Genomic DNA, 23,737 nt, shown 5'->3' with positions numbered 1-23,737 from the left:
CGAATGCCTTACTAAAATCTATTAGGACTAGAACTGTTAGCTCTCTACCATCCATAGCCCTACGGATGTCATCAGTGACTCTCAGGAGTGCAGAGGTGGTGCTATGACCACTACGGAACCCCGATTGAAAGTCACCAATCAATCCAGAACCATGGATAAATGAGCTTAATTGGGAGTGAACGATAATTTCCAGAACCTTGGACAAAACGGACAATAAGCTTATAGGCCTGTAATCGGATGGAGAGAGAGGGTTAGGGATCTTGTTCAAGGGAATCACTATAGATAGCTTCCAGTCATTAGGAAAAACAGACGTTAAAAGTGAGGTATTGATCAAATGGGTGAGAAATGGGAGGATAAAAGGAAGGATAATTTTGATGAACTTAATCGGGATACCGTCTGCACCAACAGCATTACTCTTCACTCGATGAACAGCCAAGAAGACCTCTTGCTCCGTGACATTGGAGAAGTAGAAGTCCTCATTGGGATGAAAATCAGGCAGAGAGTCAAAGTGAGCACGAGCTTGGTCCAAACCCACAGGGATGTCAGTGAAGAAGTCATTGAGATCATCCAGCGAGTGAGCTACAGTCGGTACCTGCCTCTCCTTGCCAGCCCCAATCTCCCTCAGAGCACGCCAAAGAGATGAAGTTGATGATCGCTTTGAGGAGATCAAGTTACGATAGAATGTAGCTTTCGCATTTCTAATTGTTTGCTTGCAAGAGTTCCTCAAACGCTTATAATGATTGAAATCATTGGGGCTTTTTGAAGCTCTTGCAATTTTGCACCAATAATCTCGATCCCTCATTAGCTGGCGTATCTCATCTGTGAGCCATGGAGCAGGATCTCTGGTTACTCTGCGATTTTTTAAAGGAACATGTTTTTCAAAAAGAGAAACTATATTGTGGTTAAGAATGTCCAACATAACATTAACATTGTTAGTTTGGAATATCTGTAACCAGTCAAGGTTAATTGCATCATTGAACAAATTGTGGTAGTTTATATTCTTATAATCTCTATAAGTGATTATTTTTGGTTTAGGTTTAGGCCTCTTAATATTATAAACTAGGAATATCATATCATGTGCAGAGAGGCCTGGAAAGGGGAACTGCCCATGGCACACAGCTGCTCTCACATCGGCAACTGCAATAAGATCAAGCAATGTGTCCGAAGTGGATGTATGGTGCGTAGCTTGGAGAGGCAGCAAGGTCATACCATTCGCAAAAAACATAGTGGTCAGTTGTATTTTGTCATGAGTATCAGGTCCAAGTAAGTCAGTATTGAAGTCACCCATGATAGCCACATGTTCATAGGGCACCATCAGCTCAAGTAGTGCTTCCTCAAATTCTGACATATACCCAATATGAGGCGGCCTGTAGCAAACTGCTATTAACATTTTAACTCCGTTACACTTAACCTCAATAAACATGTATTCAGGTCTAGCTGCACGGGAGGTATCAGAGGAAAACTTATGAACAGGCAGCAGAGAACGCTTGACAAACGCGGCAACCCCTCCCCCATTCTTGTGTAGCCGGTCATTCCGAATGAGCACATAATCCTCGAGTGCAACAAGTCGATTAGGGATTGTCGGTTTTAGCCAAGTCTCGGATACAAGAATGATGTCACAATCTTTGCCCTCGAAAGTGTGCCTAAATTCATCTATATGACAGAGAAGGGATTGCGCATTAACATGAGCGATCTTAAGTCGATCCGGGAAAGGAGAGAATGCCCGCTTGAGGGAATCGCCGACACTCAGCGCGGCCGCGCCGTCATCCTGCTATATAGACAAGGTGGCTGCGACGAAGCAGCAAGGCAGAAGAGGGGGGTGAATCGGCGAAACAATGAGAAGCTACAAAAAAGACACTTACCACATTCATACTGACACACACACACAAAGAAGGAAATGATAGAAGAAATATAGAAATCATAAGAGATAGAAGAAGAAAATAATAAAGTGAAGAAGTCGAGCGCTATGAAACGATAAGATAACGCTATATTAATGGAGAGATAAAAAACAAAGTAATGTACAGCAGTAAGCAATGAGTCGGAACGCTAGCTACAGGCTTGAGCTGTTCGGCTCCTAAAAGATAAAATTGAGGTTCTAATTCGGTTTTTGTGAATGACAGATCAAAAGTATTTCAGTTCAAGGTTAGATACACAGTAAACTAGAAGACTGTAGGATGTCGATCAATGCGAGAGTCATACGGAATAAAAGATAGTGTGAACCGAGTCCACTATTACAGATAGTAGATAAGAGCAATCACGACAATCCTCAGGTAAATAGAATAGATTGGGAGCAGAAAAAATATGAAAATGTAGTGTGAGAGAGAGTAGAAGAGAGAGAGAAGGAGAAAAGGAGAGAGATCCAATAATATATTGATAATTGAGAGCAGAAAAGTAATGAATAATAGTGGGAAGATAAACAACATGAAAGATAAATCAGATAGAATCTGTAATTATTTTAGGCTATAAGAGTATATCATCTAAGTTGTAAGAAAATTGTAGACAGATTACTATCTACCTATTCTTGTGTTTTAGAAAAATAATTATCAATCATTAAATCGTACAGTATTATGGCAAACAAAGTATTTCATTATGGCGAACAAACCCAACTTTGATCTGATAAACTGTGTTCTGTCTTTGTAAATGTGTTCTGTCTTTGTAAATGTGTTCTGTCTTATATAAGACAGAACAAATTTTTACTCGATAATTTAAAATTTCAGAAAAATATAAAATTAATAAGGAGAACAAAGAAAAGTAATAGATAAAATATTTTTAAAAAATAGTGAAAAATGGAAAATGAATCAAATAATAATAAACCAATGATAAGTCTTTCACAGAAACATAGATACTACGATTTCTAAATTCAATTTCATAGTTCAGCTTCTACTAAATTAATCAGAAATTTCTCCGAAACATAATTCTATCCCCCTCCCTCCACTTTACCGTACCATCAACAGTCCAGGCGTTTGCTTGGCCCACACGAGCAGCCACCTCGCGATAGAAGCTGTTCCGCTTCCGAGTGAGGTCCTCACGGATGGTGATCGAGGACCCCTTCAGCTGCCGCCGCACGGAGAGAACGGCACGTTTTGTCTGATAACTGATAAACTTTACCAGTATCGGACGCGGCCTAGGTCGCGGCTCGCCGGGCCTTGGATCGACAACACGGCCGGAGCGATGGCATCGGTCAATCAGTGCAGGGTCTATATTAACGTTGAGCTTGTCGCGGCATATTTCAGTCACGATGGCTGTCACGTCCTCACCCCTCACCTCCTCCACGCCAAAAATTCGCACATTGTTGCGCCGCTGGTACTGCTCCTGGTCATCGATCCTGTTTTCGAGCAGCACCTGACGGGCCCTCGCGTCCTCGCGAACGGCGACAACCTCAGCCGCAAGAGACTCCACTCTCGCCTCCAACGCCGACAGTCGCGGTTCAAACGCTTGGATAAAGCGCGCGGAGATGGTATCTGCCAGTCGATCGAATAGATTATCGGCAACTTTATCCGCTAGCCTGTTCAGGAACTCGTCATCGGAAAGGAATGCCGAGAATTTCTCTCGAGCCGCTCCTCCCCCCATCACCGTATCGCTTCCACCTTTGGACGAAGAGGCAGAGGGGGCCGAATTCGACCGTTGATTTACTGGCACGGCTGGGCGCTTATCTCCTGCAGCAGCCTTATCAATCGAAGCCTGCGCCTTAGAACCGCTTCGTAGAGCTTTTGGCGATGGAAACATGTTACTTTGATTTTAAAATTTCTCAATTGCGCAAGATATATGAGGTGGATCGCAACAAGATTCGGTGATGAACTTGATAACACTTTCACACACTATATATGAAAGAATCACGCTGATTCAATGAGAAAAACCGACTGAAACGACAATAGTTTTGAGGAGCCGAAACGAGACGCGTCAAGCTGCTTTCATAACTCTTATCTCACTCTCATATAAATGATGTTATGTTCAAGACTATAGATGATATAAATCAAATCATGAGCTGACATACTGAATGACATTTGACCATTTGATAAGACAAAATCTGGATCACTGACAATCGCAAGATCAAGCAACGTGTGGCAAGTCTCAGTATGAAAAGTGGGTGAACTATCGAGAATTGTCATACTCATTGACTCGAATAGGGACCTCACCTTTCTACTTTCAAATGTATCCTTCATCTGGTCTGCATTGAAGTCCCCTAGAGTGATTACATGCTGATAACTATGCATAACATTAACCAGGTCGTTTTCTAGAATGAACAACCACAACCAAAAAGTTCTCTGAGCCAACCGTAACCTCAACCATCATAAATTCAGGTGAACATGAGTATAATTGGGGCGACGATGCAACTACTTTGGCCGGAAACTGCGATCGAATGTACACAGCAACACCTCCACCACCCTTACCTGTTCGATCGTTCCTGAATAGGGTAAATCCAGGGACCTCAAAATAGCCAGACAGAAGACTTGGCTTCAAAACCGTTTCACTTATGGAAATAACATCAATCGTAACACGTGAGAGCATCAATTTGAACTCATCAAAGTGCGCCGGTAGAGATTGGGCGTTGATATGACACATCTTTAGTGCATTTGAATGATCACAAAAAACTGACTTCAGCTCATTTATGAAGTCAGACATATTAATAATTGAGAAATGAGAAGAATTAAAATTTCAAAGAATCGTATTATAAATAAAATTCAATGACACAATGAATAGTTTTGTAATTGAGTAATTTGAGAAAATAATAGTTTATTTGATAATTGAGGTATTTTAAAGATATAGAGGTATCGTGACTATAAAGAGTCACAGATAAGTGATTAAAGTATTTTAAATGAAAAAAAAATGAAATTGAGATAAGAACGTTTCTATTTATATGTATGTATTATTTTACCATGTATTCAGACTTGAACAAATAGTGGAGTTCCCACTAAATATCTAAATATCGACTAGAGATACAATCTGAGCTATTTTCGCATATATATTTGTGAGAAGCAAAATGCATTCGTTTTATGAGTACCGGTAATAGAAATTACTGTTGATGTGATAATATGATAAACAAATGGTATGACAATATTCTTAACGTTGAAACAGTTAAAGATATGAAAAATAAAAATACATTACACAATGTGAGATCACTTCTTGAAACCCTCAAGCACTCCTCATTCTCTTGAATCGTTATAATACATGGATTCGAGATTCATATCAAACATATCACGTTGAAGAGAAAAGAAAAATTAAATAAGGTAATAAAAATGGTTTAAACAAATATGAACATGTTGGATTACTTCTTGAAACTTTCAAGCACCCTTAATTCATTCAAATTATATTAGTAAAGAATGGATTAAGATTCATATCTAAGATATCAGTATGATATTAATTAAATTAAAAATAAAAATACATTACACATGAGAAATTCCTTCTTGAAACTTTCAAGCACTCTTCATTCTCTTGAAAATCGTAATAATACATCATGAATTCGACGTATTCATATCAACGTTCAAGAGAGAAGAAAAATTAAGTAACGCAAGAAAAATGGAATAAACAAATATGGAAATGTTGGAATACTTCTTGAAACTTTCAAGCACCCTTAATTCATTCAAATTATGTTAGTAGATTGATCTTGAATTGATTCAATAATATGATAATTAAACAGGAGGAATCTCCTATTGATCTCACATTGGAATAAGGAGTCTGGCCATATCAATGATGATCGAATATGAAATTATAGTAGATTGAGGTATAGTAATTGAAATTCCCTTATTCAGAATACTTCAATAGAAACATAGTGAAGCATGTTTTCCTTGAGAAGAAAAAACATTGGACTGATATTATTAAAGTATTTATAATTTATTGAGAAGGATTAAAAAAAGGTTTCAATTCAATTCTGTTTAAGGTGATAACTTATAATAAAATTCAAGGAGAAACATATATCAATTGATGAGGAAAATTTAAGAAAACAGTTGCAACTCACCAAATTTCCTACTCAGTCTCTCACTTCCTCAGTTTCTATGAGTCTTCCACTTGTATCCTATCGTTTGGGTCATTGAAAGTGTGTGTAAAAATTTTACCATTTTCTCTCCAAATCACTTTGCCATCACGGGACCACACGTTCTTGTAGCAGACTTTGTCAGCCACTCGCCTTAAGAAGATGTGTCTTGGCTTGGTGAGGACCTCGTGAATTGAAAATCCGGTGCTCTTGAGCTTGTGCCTGGATGAAATTACACTGCTGCGACGCTGATAGCTGATGAATATAATGAGCACCTGCCGAGGTCGGGGTGGTGCACCAGACTGCTCGTTCGCCCTCGCTTTGCGCCCGACGCGGTGGCACCGGTCGATGTCATCCGGCCTTATCTCCAAGCCCAGCTTGGAGTTGAGGAGGTCCGCCATGGCCACCACACTCGTCGATATGTCATCGTCCTCGGTCTCCGGCACGCCAGACACTCGCACGTTGTTTCGCCGCTGATACTGAGCGAGGCCATCCAAACGGTTGTCACTGGATATTTAAAGCTGCTCCACCTTTTTTCAGAACTCCATTCTCCTTGGAGAGTATGTCGATCCTCTCAACAGCAGCCTGAAGCTTGCCTTCTAACGCAGCGGTGACGGTCGCACATAGGCTGTCACGCAGACGGTCCTCTATTCTCGCCGCAAACCGATCGCAGAAGTCATCGCAGAGAAGCAGCGCTTCCAATGCCTCAGTGATTTGGCTCTGGGTCGTCATGGCAACGGGGACGCCGTCTGCAGCCGACGAGCAAGACGAAGAGGAGTGAGGCCGGCTAGTATCCCCCCTCTGTTGTTGTTTGTTCTGTTGCGCACGCTGCTGCTGCTTTTGGGCAGGTGACGATGCAGCCTTATCACCAACAACGGCCTTGGTTCCGAAACGAGTGTTCGGTTTAGACATTAATGTAAAACTTTAAAAATGGATTATACACACTTCTAAAAGAGATTTCCACTATCAGTTGACAAGATCGGCTGTAATGCTGTTCAAAGCACACCTTGTCAAAATTTGAATAAAAACTGTTAACAATAACCGACTTAAAACACCGATTGAAACGGGAGCCCAACTTCTGTACGTTAGCCTGCCAACATTTCTTATCTTCTCAAGCGAAGAGTAGGGTCTTTAAGGAAGAGTAGGGTTGTGTTTGTTCGTGTGTTCGTTTGTTCGCATCAAAACATGTCAACTTGTGGATTGCATACCGGAAAAACGGAAATGATTTAGATCTCCAAATTTTGCACATAAGATTCTAAAAATATCAATCTCGTGTACCTCGAAGTCCAAATTTCAATTTTCCATCTAGATTTTTCATTATTGATGTTCAAATTTGTTCAAATTATGGGACATACGATTTCATACGGCGATTCCACATTCAAATCATATGATAAAATTAAAAAAACAAAAAAAAAACAGCTGTTCTATTATTGCTTTCCTACCTGATTCAACCTGATTCCTCAATAATATTGTTTTGATAATTGTTAAATATTTATAATAATAATATTGTTATTATTATTATTATTAAGATTATAATAATATTGTTTTGATAATTATATTTTTATTTTCACAAACTGTATAATAATAATATGGTGAATGTGAAACTGCTGCATCAAAGAAATAATCTCAAAAACATAGTTTTGAAACTTCGTTTTTCTGATGCAATGTATAGGCCTACATGTGGCATGGATTATTAATTTTTCAGCTAGAACAGTTTTTTGAGACAAAGTGCTAAATAAACGTATACAGTTTTATCAATGCTGTATGGGCAATATGAATACGCATGCAGTTAATATGGCTTTGAATAAAGGTGCTGATATTCTTACATAAATAAATTATTCTCTTCCATTTTTATTCAATTTACAGTCCAAAAATTATTCGAGCAAGCTGAACAAAAAATAATGTCCTATGCACCTTTTCGATATTTCTTCAAGTGAAAAATAAGTTTTGTGGGGCGTAACGGTATCGGTTTCAGCTTCGAAGTATTCTCCAAATTAACATCTTGCAACAACTCGCCCAGAAAGCTGAAAGCTCCTCCACGAATGGTGCGCCTGGATATCCAAATCAGGATGGAGACCTGATTTGGAGAACCAAATCCGATACACCCCCTTGTTCCAAAGCCCTTCTCTCACTCCCTTCTTCTTCTTCCCTCCTGCTTTGGAACTTCTGTCATGGGGCTCTGGTGTGTCGTCTGGTGGTGCTCTGCTCGCTGTCTCATTTGGAATGGCGAGTGGTGGTGGTGCTGGACGGGTTACCGGAGCCCTGTAAAACCTAGAATGATACGTTTTCCACTGACTTTGCTTTGTGTCATTCTCACTTTATTCTTTTTGTCTGGCCTTCCTTGGCCAATCTCTTCTTTTCTTATTTCTTGGCGTCTGGTGGCAGCCGGCCTTAAATTTCAGCCAATTATTTTCTCCTTGATCATGAATAGTACAACTAATAGAGCGATTACCAGGGCTAGGGCATCCCCCAGAAGCGATGAGACTGCGATTTCCAGAGCTAGGGCATCCCCCGTAAGCGATGAACCTCAGGATGGAGAAAATACTAGGGCGTTCCCCAGAAGCGACGAAAATGTCATTAGAGCACCGCCACAAGCACCTAGAATGCGAATTTCAACATGGAACGTGGGCTCAATGACTGGACGCAGCACCGAATTGGGCAAAGTACTACAACGTAGACGCAATAATATTTGTTGTATTCAAGAGACAAAGTGGAAGGGGTCTAAATCACGGAACATTGGCTGTGGCTACAAACTTATATATCATGGTACTAGAGCACAAAATGGAGTGGGATTGTTGTGGATAGGGATCTCCAGGAAAGGGTGGTAGAAGTGGAAAGAGTCAGTGAAAGATTGATGTCTATTAAATTTGCTTTGGACAATCAATGCTGCATGAATGTCATAAGTGCTTATGCACCCCAAGCAGGTTGTACAAACGCTGAAAAAGACACATTCTGGGAAGAGATAAACGATCTTTTATGTGCCATACCTTCCAATGAAAACACGTATGTCTGTGGGGATCTGAACGGACATGTAGGGCAGACCACAACAGTCTATAACAGGATACATGGAAATTATGGCTATGGAAAGGTTAATACAGAAGGCGAAAAAATTCTTGAGTTTGCATCAGCACACAATCTAGCGTTAATTAATACTTTTTTCACCAAGCAGCAGCAGCACCTTATTACTTACAGAAGTGGAAATGTGGCATCGCAGATTGACTTCATAATAACCAATAGAGAAAAGTTGAAAACATGTAGAGACTGCAAAGTCATACCAGGAGAGCCTCTCACCGCCCAGCATCGAATCCTAGTGGCTGAATTTATCATGTCAAGCCCATTCAAGGCCAAAAAGGTTAGGACTCCAAAGATACGCTGGCAGAAGCTTAATAGTGATGAGGGTAGGGATTTTTCTCTAAAAATGAACCACTACATTCAATCAAAGACACAGTATGAAGAAGTCAATACCATCTGGAGCGAAGCACAAGAGTTCTGTCTTGATACAGCAAGAAAGTGTCTGGGAGTTTCTAAAGGAGCTGTACAGAATGACAAAGATACCAGATGGTGGAATCCTGAGATTGATATTATTCTGAAAGAGAAAAAGCTTCTTTTTAAAAGGTGGCAAGGCAGCAAGATACAAGAAGATAGAGAAAAATTTAAGCTCGAGTATAAACTGGCCAAGAAAGCTGCAAAAAGGGCTGTTGCACAGGCAAAGGCCGCTTCAGAGCAAGATTTCTACACAAAGATCGAGACCACCAAGGATTCAAAATTGATATTCAAGACTGCCAAGCAGAGGCACAACAACTGTCAAGACATCAGAATGGTCAAATTTATAAAGAATGAGGAAGGTCAGCTTCTCACCAAAGATGAGGACATAAGGAAAAGGTGGAAAGAATATTATTGTCATCTCCTCAATGAAGAATTTCCAATTGAGACACTGCAATCTGAACTGCCGACAATGGGGCCAATTCCGTCCATTTCAGAGGAGGAGGTAAGGGTAGCTCTCCATGAAATGGCCACAAACAAAGCTGTGGGGCCAGATGAGATCCCAGTGGAAGTGTGGAAAATGCTGAATGACACAGGGGTGAAATTTATTACTGGGGTCTTCAATGCGGTGCTCAGTGAAGGAATTCCAGATGAATGGAGGAGAAGCTACATTGTACCATTCTATAAGAACAAAGGTGACGTTCGTCTGTGTAAAAATTTCAGAGCAGTGAAACTCATCTCTCATACATTTAAAATTTGGGAAAGAGTGATGAACAGACGCCTGCTGGGAGTAACATCGGTGACAGAAAATCAATGTGGCTTTGTTAGTGGTAGGTCCACTACTGATGCAGTGCACTCTGTCAGAATCCTTATGGAAAAACACAGAGAAAATAAAGCAGACTTGCATTTAGTGTTCATTGACCTAGAGAAGGCATTTGATAGAGTGCCAAGAGATTTAATCTGGCAAGCATTGAGAGCACAAGGAGTCCCAGAGTACTATGTAAACGTGGTAAGAGATATGTATCATGGAGCTAAAACAAAGGTCAGGAGCCCGGCTGGAATTGGTGAGGAGTTTAGTGTGGAAGTTGGGGTTCATCAAGGTTCAGCCCTGAGCCCACTCCTCTTCAACCTTGTCATGGACTACCTCACTAGAGAAATTCAGCATCCACCACCTTGGGACGTTCTTTATGCGGATGACATTGTTCTCATAAGAAAAACGCCAGAAGAATTACAACAGTCTCTTGATCTGTGGCGTAACAGCCTGGAAGCAGCTGGCCTAAGAATTAGCAGAGAGAAGACGGTCTATATGCACTGCAGCTTTGGTGACAATGATGATCAGGCGCAGGCACACATACAATTGCAAGGTACTCCACTCCCAATAGTTACTCAATGCAAATATTTAGGCTCCATAATCAGCCATGATGGAAGCATAGATGCTGACATCTCAAGCCGAATAAACACAGGTTGGATTAAATGGAGAGAGCTAACGGGGTACTTTGCGACAAAAGAATGCCTGTGCCCATCAAGGGAAAAGTGTATAAAGCTGCAGTGCGACCAGCAATGCTATATGGAAGTGAGTGTTGGCCCCTGAAAAAACAGCAAGAAGATAGACTCCATTCCGCTGAAATGAAAATGCTGAGATGGGCAGGGGGTGTGACTAGACTGGACCACATTCGGAACACACATGTTCGGGGCAGTTTCCGGGTGGCACCAGTCTATGAGAAGATAATGGAAGGAAGGTTGCGCTGGTATGGACATGTAAATAGACGTTCACCCAATCACATGACAAGGAAGGTACTTGATATGGAGACACAGCCGAGGGGCAGAGGCAGACCCCGTCTCACATGGCTAGGTTTAGTTCATAGAAATATGAAGCAGTTGGACCTGACAAATCAGACGACCCAGGATCGTTCGAACTGGAGACTGAGATCAAGGAGAGCCGACCCCAAATAATGGGAAAAAGGCAAGGAGGAAGAAGAAGAAGAAGAAGAAGAAAAATAAGTTTTGTGGGTTGTCAAAATTCCCCTTGAAAGGGAAACTATTCAACTTATCCTATCTTTTAAAATAACAATGATTTCTGCGTTGAATAACATGTTTCTTGCCAACAACAATCGAACTCATTGTGAATTTAGATATGACGTACACTGTAAATTTATATGATTCTGTCAATTAAATACATGAAAATCAGTGGTTTTTTGACAATTTCTTAGTCTTTTTCATTCAAATACATGGAAATTGAAGTATTTATTTCAGTCGGTTTATGGTTAGTTGATGAAATTGATTGGCAATAAAAAAAATGAATTGTTGTACTGAGTTCTTGATCAACTGTACTTTAATATTGGTATTTATCCATTCATTATTTTTCCAGAAGTTATTTTATTTGAATTAGAAAATATTTATCTGATCCTATTAATTTATCATTCGTAACAATGAGTTGTTCAAAACATGAATTTAATCAAATAAAAAAAGGCCCATATACTTCTGTATTCATGTTCGCGAAAGTGTTCGCATGTTTCCACGTCTGATGGATAGCCAAAATTGTAGAGCAAACTGCACGGCGAATTGTAATGGAGGCCTCTGATTGGCTGAAAAGTTCAGCGTTCCGAGTATGGTACGGCGAACAGTTAAAACAGAGGCGAGAGGCACGGCGAACGGTTCGGAGTACGGTATGGCGAATGTTCGACAGCTGATTTTTAATTTTATGAAACATATGCTCATGTTCGCTGAAAGGCACGATGTTCGGCGGAATGCACGGTTTGCTGCGCGGTTCGAGGTTCGGTTCAGCTTTTGTAGTCGCACCTTTAGATGATGCAGGACATTTATACTGATCACAGGTCAAAGCAACATAATAATCTATACCAAGGTACCTAGAATAGAAGGTACTGGCCACGCGCATCTTGATCTTTTAATGATCAGAGTCAGATGATCGGTGTGACGTCATTGGTGCTCTAAATATCTATTCTTCCTATCTTTTCAATGTTAAATTGAGCAACTTTTCAAGTCTTTTTCTCAAAAAGTGAATAGCCCCACCGACATCTCCCACGATTCATACAATATTTATCTTCAATTCTTCAAGAAGTTTAATACTTTTGGACGGTGGATCTTTCAGAATGATCGATTTTGTAAGAGCCTGCACATCGAATACCTGTTGCTCTCTTATTGTGAACATTAACATTCTTTCCCTGGCTCTTTTGTAATTCAATTACTCAATGCTAATGAATTTGATAAATCGAACATTGAATAAGGAATTAAAAATTTTAAAACATTGATTGTTCTATAATATTATTTCTCTCACAATCCTTTATCTGTCTGTGTAGTGTATATTATATGTAGAATCAATAGAACATCTTGCCTAATCTCTTAGGAGGATCTCTTTTTTTCAGGAAAATTATGGCGTTCACATACTTGATCAAGAAACAGTTTTCTGGTTGAATCCTCTAATTGGAAACTATAACAAAAGTATGGACGAATATACAGAGCGAGTCATTTGTATGGGAACCCTTTAATAAGTTGGAGACTGTTGTAGATATAATACTGTAACTTCCATGATAAGTTTTTTGTCAAATACTCCACCTTTTGATGTACAAATGAATTCCAACCCCTCATAAGGGGGTGACTTAGGGGTTGTAACTCGAATATTTTAAATGTAAACACCCATTGGGTGGTACATAATTTCAAAGGCCTTTTCAAAACAAGAAATATGGTCTCAATAAAAATTTTCTATAATACTTTTATCCAAAATGGCGGCTGATTGAAGTTTTAGTTTTTAAATAAATTATTGATAAAGTTCAATCATTAAAGTTCGCCATTTTGGATAAAAGTATTATAGAACATTTTTATTGATGCCATCTTTCTTGTTTTGAAAAAGCTTTTGAAATAATAATCACTGTTTTATCATCATATAATTTGGCATTCGTAACAATGAGTTGTTCAAAACATGAATTTAATCAAATAAAAAAAGGCCCATATACTTCTGTATTCATGTTCGCGAAAGTGTTCGCATGTTTCCACGTCTGATGGATAGCCAAAATTGTAGAGCAAACTGCACGGCGAATTGTAATGGAGGCCTCTGATTGGCTGAAAAGTTTAGCGTTCCGAGTATGGTACGGCGAACAGTTAAAACAGAGGCGAGAGGCACGGCGAACGGTTCGGAGTACGGTATGGCGAATGTTCGACAGCTGATTTTTAATTTTATGAAACATATGCTCATGTTCGCTGAAAGGCACGATGTTCGGCGGAATGCACGGTTTGCTGCGCGGTTCGAGGTTCGGTTCAGCTTTTGTAGTCGCACCTTTAGATGATGCAGGACATTTATACTGATCACAGGTCAAAGCAACATAATAATCTATACCAAGGTACCTAGAATAGAAGGTACTGGCCACGCGCATCTTGATCTTTTAATGATCAGAGTCAGATGATCGGTGTGACGTCATTGGTGCTCTAAATATCTATTCTTCCTATCTTTTCAATGTTAAATTGAGCAACTTTTCTATAATACTTTTATCCAAAATGGCGGCTGATTGAAGTTTTAGTTTTTAAATAAATTATTGATAAAGTTCAATCATTAAAGTTCGCCATTTTGGATAAAAGTATTATAGAACATTTTTATTGATGCCATCTTTCTTGTTTTGAAAAAGCTTTTGAAATAATAATCACTGTTTTATCATCATATAATTTGGCTTGGCTTGAATACTTCAATAGTTATATTGAGCTTTCTCGTTATTTATTACGTTATATTCGAGCTGTTTCCTCTGTTTATTGTGCTATCAATTTTTATAGTTTTCATTAAGTCAAGTTTTCAGTTTAAGTTTTAAAATAGACCCTTGCGAAGCACGGGTTACCTGCTAGTATTAAATAAACCCATATTGTTTCCTTCAAAAATTGCATTCAGAGGCCTGCGTGAATTTCTATAATGATGATTATTTGAAAAAGTATCCTAGATAACTAGGTACCTTGGTATCTGTACCTTTTAGAGGCTGAATAAGAGATCCATCACTTGTATCGTAAACCAATACTCTTTGACCAGCAGCCACTACTAGTTGAGATCCATCTGGGTTGAAACAAAGATCATAAATGCTGCAAGAAAATAAAAAATATATATAGGTAAATAAACAAAAGACAGCTTGAAAAACTGTACACCCACCTCAACCGCATACACACTTGGATTAGAAATTAGCAACAGCATATATTTCCTGGTTATGACAATCAAAGAACAGAACAAATCATTCAAAGTATAAAGAAAGCCCACAGCAACAGACACCACAATTCATAGAACTTCAAATCATCCTATCCAACAAAAACTAGCAGCATACAACCACATGCTATACACATTAATAAATATCCTAATGACAAACACAGATTGCAATACTGAACTGCACACAATAAAATATATTGCATAACAAAATGGATACAAACCCTCAATTATTGATAAACTACTACATAAAATGTAAAACAACAAAGACAATCTGCAAAACCCTGACAGCTACAATACTATCATACAGCATTCATCACTCTCACATACCATAAGAATAAAACTCAAAAAATAGCAGCATCATTCAAGAAAATTAGATAAAAGGTTGCATACAGAACCACAAATTCACTCAAGAAGCTCTTGTCCTCACACAACACCCCTCAGCAACAACAGAATCGACCAGGAGTTTATAAACACTTAGGGCCGGTTTCCGAGCTCGGAATTTAGTCAAGTCCTAGACTTTAAACAGCTGGAGTCAGAAAATTGGTTTTCGCCACACTGCACAGAAAGCAGCTGTTTTCCAGTCCCTACATAAATCTGAAAGACATTGTTTGCAGACAACTCTCGTCTGACGTCAGAACAGGTTTCTTGAAAGAGTACCCTTTCCAGCCGCTAACATGGAACTAAGAAAGGTGATCAAAAAACAGATGATCAAAAAACTTTTCATTAGGCTATTTGTGTTCATTATTCAATAATTGAAACATTTATAATGATATCATCTTATTATCATTTGAAAGAATGAAAAAGTATAAACTCAACCTCCCACATAATTGAACATCATCTTTTAGGTTATTTAGACAAATCAGAATAAAAAATAAAAATACTTGGACAATTTCGTGATACTCAGATTACCTTGCCAGATTTTCCAGAGCTATCACCTTCCACTTCTGCTTTCGGAAGTGCTTAGTAAACAACTATTCTCATATATGTATGTTGTTTATTTTTGTGTGTGGCGAAAAATAGCGTTCGCACCACGGGCAAAAATGTTTTTCCGACTCTCAATCTTTTCTAGTCCTCGGACTTAAAAACCGATTTCGAGCCGGAAAAGTCTCATTTTCTGCTCTAGGTGCGAAATATAGCCTACTATTTCCAAAACGGGGCGTAGTCGCAGTGATTCTCATTATAGTCACGTTTGAATTAAATTTCGAAAAACTAGAAGTAAAATTTTAATTTCGAAAAACTAAATAGTGTAAAGTTTCAGCTATTTTGAATTATATAGGATTGTCTAATTTTGTCAAGGAAAAACGTTTCCAATTATAGAAATAAGAAAATAAAAACTTCGACTACTGTTATAAAAGCTGCGACTACGCCCCGTTTTGGAAAGCCAATTTTCTGACTCCAGCTGTTTAAAGTCTAGGACTTAGCTAAATCCCGAGCTCGGATCTCGGAAACCGGCCTTAAATTGGGAAAAACAGGCAGAAATTTCAACATAAGATTCAAAGAGCACATACGAGCCATTACCCACCCTTTCTCTCATTCCACCTTTGCAGAACACATTATCTCCACTGACCACACACAAGCTGACGTAAACAATAACCTTGAAATTACTCTACTATTTCCATAAAAACAGAAAATCAGATGTACTAGAACAGTTTGAAATATATAAGTATGTAATTGAACATAATATGAAAATTGAATAAGCCATGATAGAATAGAAAATCCTCCTTCATCAACCGCTAAAACACCCCTCCTCCCACACTTTGACCAAATACTCATCCTTATAACCTAAATACTTTATTATCACAGACTTTAGTTTCTGTTTGGCTTAAAAATGTGCAACACCAGCACGAAACGGTCTTCGCCACACCAAAGAATAGAAGTGTTTTTTCACTTTAAGGCTATAAAAGATTACAATTGTAATACATATAAAGATAGAAGATGAACTACGGTATCATAGACAGAAATAAGATCATAAGCCTAGTAGATAAATAAAATTTAGGCTCTACCTTTTTGAGAAAATATACCTTTGTGAAAACGGCTAAGCTCTAGCCGGCCTGCTCCCCCTGCTATCTCAGTTATTATTGAAGATATCGACTCAATTTTTTTTTAAATGAAAGAGGAAGACAAAATAAAGCGCGCTAGCATATTTTTATACCATTTGATTTAATTTTAATATTAGAAATAGCTGTTTCAAAACTAACCTTATTCTATAGAATGGACGATTCTAAATTATAATGATTTGTATCAACTATTATTAAAGATATTATGGGACTAAATTTTTTTAATGAAAGAAGAAGAAAAAATACGTGTCGGTAACTGAATAACAATTCTAATCAATGAAATTTAATGTTATTAATATTAACAGCAAATTTTGAATTTTGTCCAACCTATAATACTATCATGTTTTTACTAGCACCATAGAGTTGTAGAGTTATAGAGTTGCTGCTCTATTCTCTACAGGTCACAAATTTGAAGCATGCTAAATAGAGTTGTCATCGGTTTTTGAAATTGCTCGATAAGAAAGATTCCGATTTCAACTTGTTCGATTAATGATTCAAGAGTTCAATATTTATTTTATTGTTTTTTTATTGTTATTGTTTTACAAACTTCAATTTGATATATTTAAATTATAATTTGTTCTACATTTTTTCCCATTATTGGAATACTTAATACATAATCGGGGAGTCCGATCTCACTAGGCATCAAACCTGCATCCTTGTAGAAACCAATCTGAAAAAACAAACCAATTCAAACTTTTTTTTGAAAAAATTGGAAACCCCAATGGGTACTAAATTTGTAAAGTCTCATTTAGGTATTAATAATTAAAGTTTATTTATTTATTCAATCATTCAGAATTATACAACTTACAGAAAAGTACCACAGGCTAACTTATGCTTAAAACGGTTCAAGTTATAATTTTCACTACCTATCTTCAATTTTTTCAAAAAAAAAATCCAATTTTGGGAAAAAAATAATTTTGAATTAGAACTCAAATGTATCAAATTTAAATAAAAATTCTAATTCCATCAAAGAGCTAACCATTACTGCTGACCACATTTTCTTCTGTATTTAATGCTATTGATGAAGTTGATAGGAAATCTGGAAAATATCAAAAATGTGCCAGTTGTTTGCCTGAAAAATGTTGAGAATATTTTTAAATGGAGCTAACCATAATTACTGCTGACCACATTTTCTCCTGTATCTAACGATATTGATGAAACCCTACCTACCAAAGTTTGATGTGACTATCAAACCTTAAGTGATGAAGACTGAGCAAGTCTGAGGGTTGCTCAGTCTTTATCTGGTAAGGCTTTGTTATATTAGGTTGGAAAATGCTTGGTTAGAGGGGAGCTCAATGGTTGGGCTGGACTGCATTTGTTAGTTCGAGTTAGGCTTTGTTGGGTTGGGGATAATAAAAAACTCAGGTTACAAAGGTTTGGGTTGAAAAAGGTTAGGTTAGGGGAGGTTAGGTTGGAAAGATTTTGCATAGAAAGGATTTGGTTAGGAGGCATTAGCTTAGAAACACTTAGGTTGAGAAAATCTTAGGTTAGGAGATACTTAGGCTAGGAAACTGTTGGGTTGGGAAAAATTAGGTTAGAAAAAGCTTTGGTTTGTGAAAGCTTAGGTTATGAAAAGCTTTGGTTGGGGAAAGCTTCGATTGGGAAATGCTTAGGTTAAAAAAAGCACAAGTTAGGGAAAGCTTAGGTTGGGGAAAAATTGGTGAGGAAAAGCTAAGGTTGGAAAAATCTAAGGTTAGGGAAAGCCTATGTTAGGAAAAGATAAGGTTAGGAGAAGCTAAGGTAAGGAAAAGCTTTGGTTGGGGAAAGCTTAGGTTAAGGAAACCTTGGGTGAGGAATAAGCTTAAGTTGGGAAAAGCTCTGGTTAGGAAAGCTTAGGTTAGGAGAAGCTAAGGTTGGGAGAATCTAAGGTTGAGTGAAGCTTAGGTTAGGGAAAGCTTTGGTTAGTGAAAGCTTAGGTGAGGAAAAGCTTTAAGTTAGGAGAAACTTAGGTTAGGTTGGGTTAGGTTAGGTTAGGTTAGGAAAAGCTTAGGTTAGGTTAGGTTAGGTTAGGTTGGGTTAGGTTAGGTTAGGAAAAGCTTAGGTTAGGTTAGGTTAGATTGGGTTAGGTTAGGTTAGGTTAGGAAAAGCTTAGGTTAGGTAAGGTTAGGTAAGGTTAGGTTAGGAAAAACTTAGGTTAGGTTAGGTTAGGTTAGGTTGGGTTAGGTTAGGTTAGGTTAGGAAAAGCTTAGGTTAGGTAAGGTTAGGTAAGGTTAGGTTATGAAAAGCTTGGGTTAGGTTAGGTTAGGTTAGGTTTGGTGAGGTTAGGTTAGGTTAGGTTTGGTTAGGTTAGGTTAGGTTTGGTTAGGTTAGGTTAGGTTTGGTTAGGTTAGGTTGAGTTAGGTTAGGAAAAGCTTAGGTTAGGTTAGGTTAGGTTAGGAAAAGCTTAGGTTAGGTTAGGTTAGGTTGGGTTAGGTTAGGTTAGGTTAGGAAAAGCTTAGGTTAGGTTAGGTTAGGTTGGGTTAGGTTAGGTTAGGTTAGGAAAAGCTTAGGTTAGGTTAGGTTAGGTTGGGTTAGGTTAGGTTAGGTTAGGTTAGGTTAGGAAAAGCTTAGGTTAGGTAAGGTTAGGTAAGGTTAGGTTAGGAAAAGCTTAGGTTAGGTTAGGTTAGGTTGGGTTAGGTTAGGTTGGTTAGGTTAGGAAAAGCTTAGGTTAGGTTAGGTTAGGTTAGGTTGGGTTAGGTTAGGTTAGGTTAGGAAAAGCTTAGGTTAGGTTAGGTTAGGTTAGGAAAAGCTTAGGTTAGGTTAGGTTAGGTTAGGTTGGGTTAGGTTAAGTTAGGTTAGGTTAGGTTAGGTTAGGATAAGCTTAGGTTAGGTTAGGTTAGGTTGGGTTAGGTTAGGTTAGGTTAGGAAAAGCTTAGGTTAGGTTAGGTTAGGTTAGGAAAAGCTTAGGTTAGGTCAGGTTAGGTTGGGTTAGGTTAGGAAAAGCTTAGGTTAGGAAAAGCTTAGGTTGAGAAAAGCATGAGTTAGGAAAAGCTTTGGTTGGGAAAAGTTAAAATTGGGGAAACCTCAGGTTAGGAGAAGCTTAGGTTAGGTAAAGCTTAGGTTAGGAAAAGCTTTGGTTAGGGGAAGCTTTGGTTAGTGAAAGCTCAGGTTAGGAAAAGCTTTAGGTTGGAAAAGCTTTGATTAGGGAAAGCTTTGGTTAGTGAAAGCTTAGGTTAGGAAAAGCTTTGAGTTAGGAGAAACTTAGGTTAGGAGAAGCTTGGGTTAGGAGAAACTTAGGTTAGGAAACTGTTGGGTTAGGAAAAGATTAGGTTAGAGGAAGCTCAGGTTAGGAAAAGCTTTAGTTAGCAAAAGTTTTGGTTTGTGAAAGCTTAGGTTGGGAAAAGCTTTGGTTGGGGAAAGCTTTGGTTAGTGAAGGCTTAGTTGAAGAAATCATTTGAGTTAGGAGAAACTTAGGTAAGGAGAAGCTAAGGTTAGGAAAAGCTTAGGTTGGGAAAAAGCTCAGGTTAGGAAAAGCTTAGGTTGGGAAAAGCTTTGGTTGGGAAAAGTTAAGGTTAGGTAAAGCTTGGGTTAGGTAAAACTTAGGTTATTAGAAGCTAACGTTAGGTAAAGCTTAGGTTAGGAAAAGCTAGGGTTGGGGAAAGCTTTGGTTAGTGAAAGCTTAGGTTAGGAAAAGCTTTAGGTTAGGGAAAGCTTTGAGTTGGGAAAAACTTAGGTTAGGAGAAGCAAAGGTTAGGATAAGCTTAGGTCAGGAAAAAGTCAAGTGTTAGGGAAAGCTTAGGTTAGAAGAAGCTAATGTTAGGAGAAGCTAAGGTTAGGTAAAGCTTATGTTAGGAAAAGCTTTGGTTAGTTAAAGCTTAGGTTAGGAAAAGCTTTAGGTTGGGAAAAACTCTAGTTAGATGAAGCTAATTTTAGGAAAATCTCAGATTAGAAAAAGTTTAGTTTAGGAGAGATCTGTTCTTGGCCCAGGCTCAGTAAGCTTTGGTCATACTTGTTCAGGTTAGTAATTATTTGACTTGATTCAAGAGTTCTGTTGTGTATTTTTGAAAGAATAAGAACTCTCAGTAGAATTATTTCAATGATCTTTATTGAACACTTTATATTATTGTTAAGTCGAATACGATACAGAATAGAAAATACTAGAACAGGTGAACAGCGCCTTATGAATGTGTCTGTCTTTGTGTTTCAAATTCAATGCCTGTCTGATCTTTTTGAATGTTGTAGTGTAGAAATGTACAATGGATAATTAGATTATAATGCAAATGTTTGTAATATTCATATCATATTCATGTAAAATAAATGTTGTTGGTAATAAATTGAATCAGTGTTTTCTTCATTTCTGTGCAATATTTTATGTTGACTACTCTGTTTAGGCGGTAGTTCAAATATATATATATAACAAGTTCATTCAATTAAAATGTATCATTGTCATAAGAAAATGTGATTAAGAGTAAAGGTTTGTACATTGTCCACCACTTCTTCAACTCCTAGTTCTTAACATTATAGTTCTTTCCATACTCAAAGAGTCTCCACTATTGAAAAATCTCTTTATCTTAACTCTTGAATCCTATCTCAATGTTCAATTGTTCTATTCAATCATCTTAATTACTATAAATATAAATGACTTGAACCTGACATAAATTGACCAGAACCTAATTGTTTTTTTAATGTTTAAATTAGTATTTTAGGATAGAATTTATATTACCGACACCTATTTTTTCTTCCTCTTCAATTTAAAAAAATTGATTGATATCTTAAAAAATAGTTGAGATACAATTTATTGTGAGATACAATTATTGTTAGTCACATAAACCAAAAATTACCAATTTCTGTTCTGTTTCAGGGTCAGCTTTAGAAAGTTAATGTTAATTTAATGAAAAACTCCCCAGAATAATATCTAATTTCTATTTAATTCATCGATTAATCAATTATATTGTATTCCAATGTTCATGCTTGCCTGTAGTTACCTCTTCAATCACTTTCGAAGAAGTTGAATTGATGCGAACATTCATTCGAGCAATCGCTTATTTTGAAATCTTTAATTCGGCCATAAAATATGAGTCAGCTGTGCTATTGGCTTCATTAATCACAGTTCATTCTTCATTGTTTACATAACATCATTCTTCATTGTTGAGTCTCACTTCAGAAATTCAAACTGTTTTTTTTTTAATGTTTTAAAAAGTCTTTCAAAATAAAATTCATAGAAGCAACACCTATTTTTCCTTCTTCTTTCATCAAAAAAAAAATTGAGTTGATACCTTCAAAAATAGTTGAGATAATAATATATTTAGAATCGTCCATTCTTCAAAATAAGGTTAGTTTTGAAACAGCTATTTCTAATATTAAAATCTAACTAAATTGTATAAAAATAGGCTAGCGCGCTTTATTTTTTCATCCTCTTTTGTTTAAAAAAAGAATTGGGTCGATATCTTCAATAATAACTGAAATAACGGGGGGAGCAGGTCGGCTAGAATTTTGCCTTTGGCTTAAAAATGTGCAACACCAGCACGAAACGGTCTTCGCCACACCAAAGAATAGAAGTGTTTTTTCACTTTAAGGCTATAAAAGATTACAATTGTAATACATATAAAGATAGAAGATGAACTACGGTATCATAGACAGAAATAAGATCATAAGCCTAGTAGATAAATAAAATTTAGGCTCTACCTTTTTGAGAAAATATACCTTTGTGAAAACAAACATCAATAATTTGTAAACAATGATTAGTGACATTAATTTAATTCTGATTATAACTTACAAACTGCAATTTTAAAATTATTATGCCATTGCCTATCAACTTATATCCGGTAAAAATTGTACCTTGTAGTCTTTTTGAAATTTTATCATCGGTAAAAAATTACCGTAGGTAGGTATCCTAAAATTATCGAGGTTAGTTGGAATTCTATATTCTATGTGCTGTATGAAATAATCTATATTATAAAAAATGTAGAGCAATTAATACAAAAAAAATGATTACTTGATTTTATTTATTTTATATTTGAATAACTCACCACTGTTCTAACTTATCACGGTCCTGAACTTTGTCAACCCAAGCCGGTACGGATCGCATTGTAAAATCAATGCATTTTTGTAAAAAAGTTCAGTAAGTAATTAAACTTCAACTAAGTCTATGTATATTAATAACTATAAATAGATGTATATCTCTAGCAAGAAAGTATAGACTTGAAAACCAAGAGACTTTAACGATTGTAACATTTTTTTGACAGTAGGCTCTATGTATGTAGAGAAGAGAAACCAAAACAAAACAGGCTAGTCGCCTAGGCAACATCAAACAGGCCTCAGTGGGTTGACGACAAGCTAGGTCGATCCTCATTTCATACTGAAGACAAACTGGGTTAACGACAAATGTGGTCAGCGACAGACTGGGTCATATTCCTGAGCAGACCCAGTTTGTCGTGTCATGAGGTGACAGATGCGGTCGATTTTTATTTCTGCACCTCCCGACAAATGCGGTCAACCAATACCTACTATTACTTCAGGCTCAACAACTGAAGCTCTGATAAATTATGACGTCATCATAGTCTACTCATTGTCATCGATGATCTACTGGCAACAGGCAAGCGAAATAAGAGCGCTGATGCTTGTTATCACATCTGAAATGGTAACCAACAAAATTCCAATTACGAATTATATTTTCACGGTCTCCCATTCCCGGTTGCGTTCGAAGCCACTGATCAATTCCATCGTCTTTTTTTACGTTCCGTAAAAAACCCATTGATATATATATATAGTTAGATGACTAAGCTATACCTTCAAGCGTTTGGAAGCATGATGCCTCCTTCATTTCTCGTCGCCATTGAATATCGGGCAAGAAGTCAGGCGCCCAGACAGACTTATATGGGAAAACATCGACTTTCATTGTGTTATATCTTTCGACATACTTGATGGATTTCAATATAATTTTTTTTTCAACTTTTTGTCATTTCCATTACCATATGATACAATGATTTGTTCATTGAACATTATTTTTAACTCGACCAAACATCTAATTTAGTGAACCTACCTCACTACAGATTTTGATCCATTCTATTAGCAAATGAATCTCATTTTTACAATATTTTCCTATTACCATGT

The 23,737-nt window shown here is 37.5% G+C and overlaps 1 protein-coding gene across 1 annotated transcript in view; it reads right to left on the bottom strand.

Annotated features, from left to right (window-relative positions):
- LOC111053694 (intraflagellar transport protein 122 homolog) overlaps positions 1-22,936 on the bottom strand; it is a 128,839-nt gene extending 105,903 nt beyond the window's left edge. The window contains 2 exon segments of the mRNA XM_039431419.1: positions 14,421-14,530; positions 22,654-22,936. Coding sequence (XP_039287353.1) covers positions 14,421-14,530; positions 22,654-22,712 — 169 coding nt within the window. The 5' untranslated portion in view covers positions 22,713-22,936.
- Between the last annotated feature and the right edge of the window lie 801 nt (positions 22,937-23,737).

The sequence above is a fragment of the Nilaparvata lugens genome, chromosome 6, assembly GCF_014356525.2.
Source record: "Nilaparvata lugens isolate BPH chromosome 6, ASM1435652v1, whole genome shotgun sequence".
Taxonomy (NCBI): Eukaryota; Metazoa; Arthropoda; class Insecta; order Hemiptera; family Delphacidae; genus Nilaparvata; species Nilaparvata lugens.
This window is presented reverse-complemented; position numbering and strand designations above follow the sequence as displayed.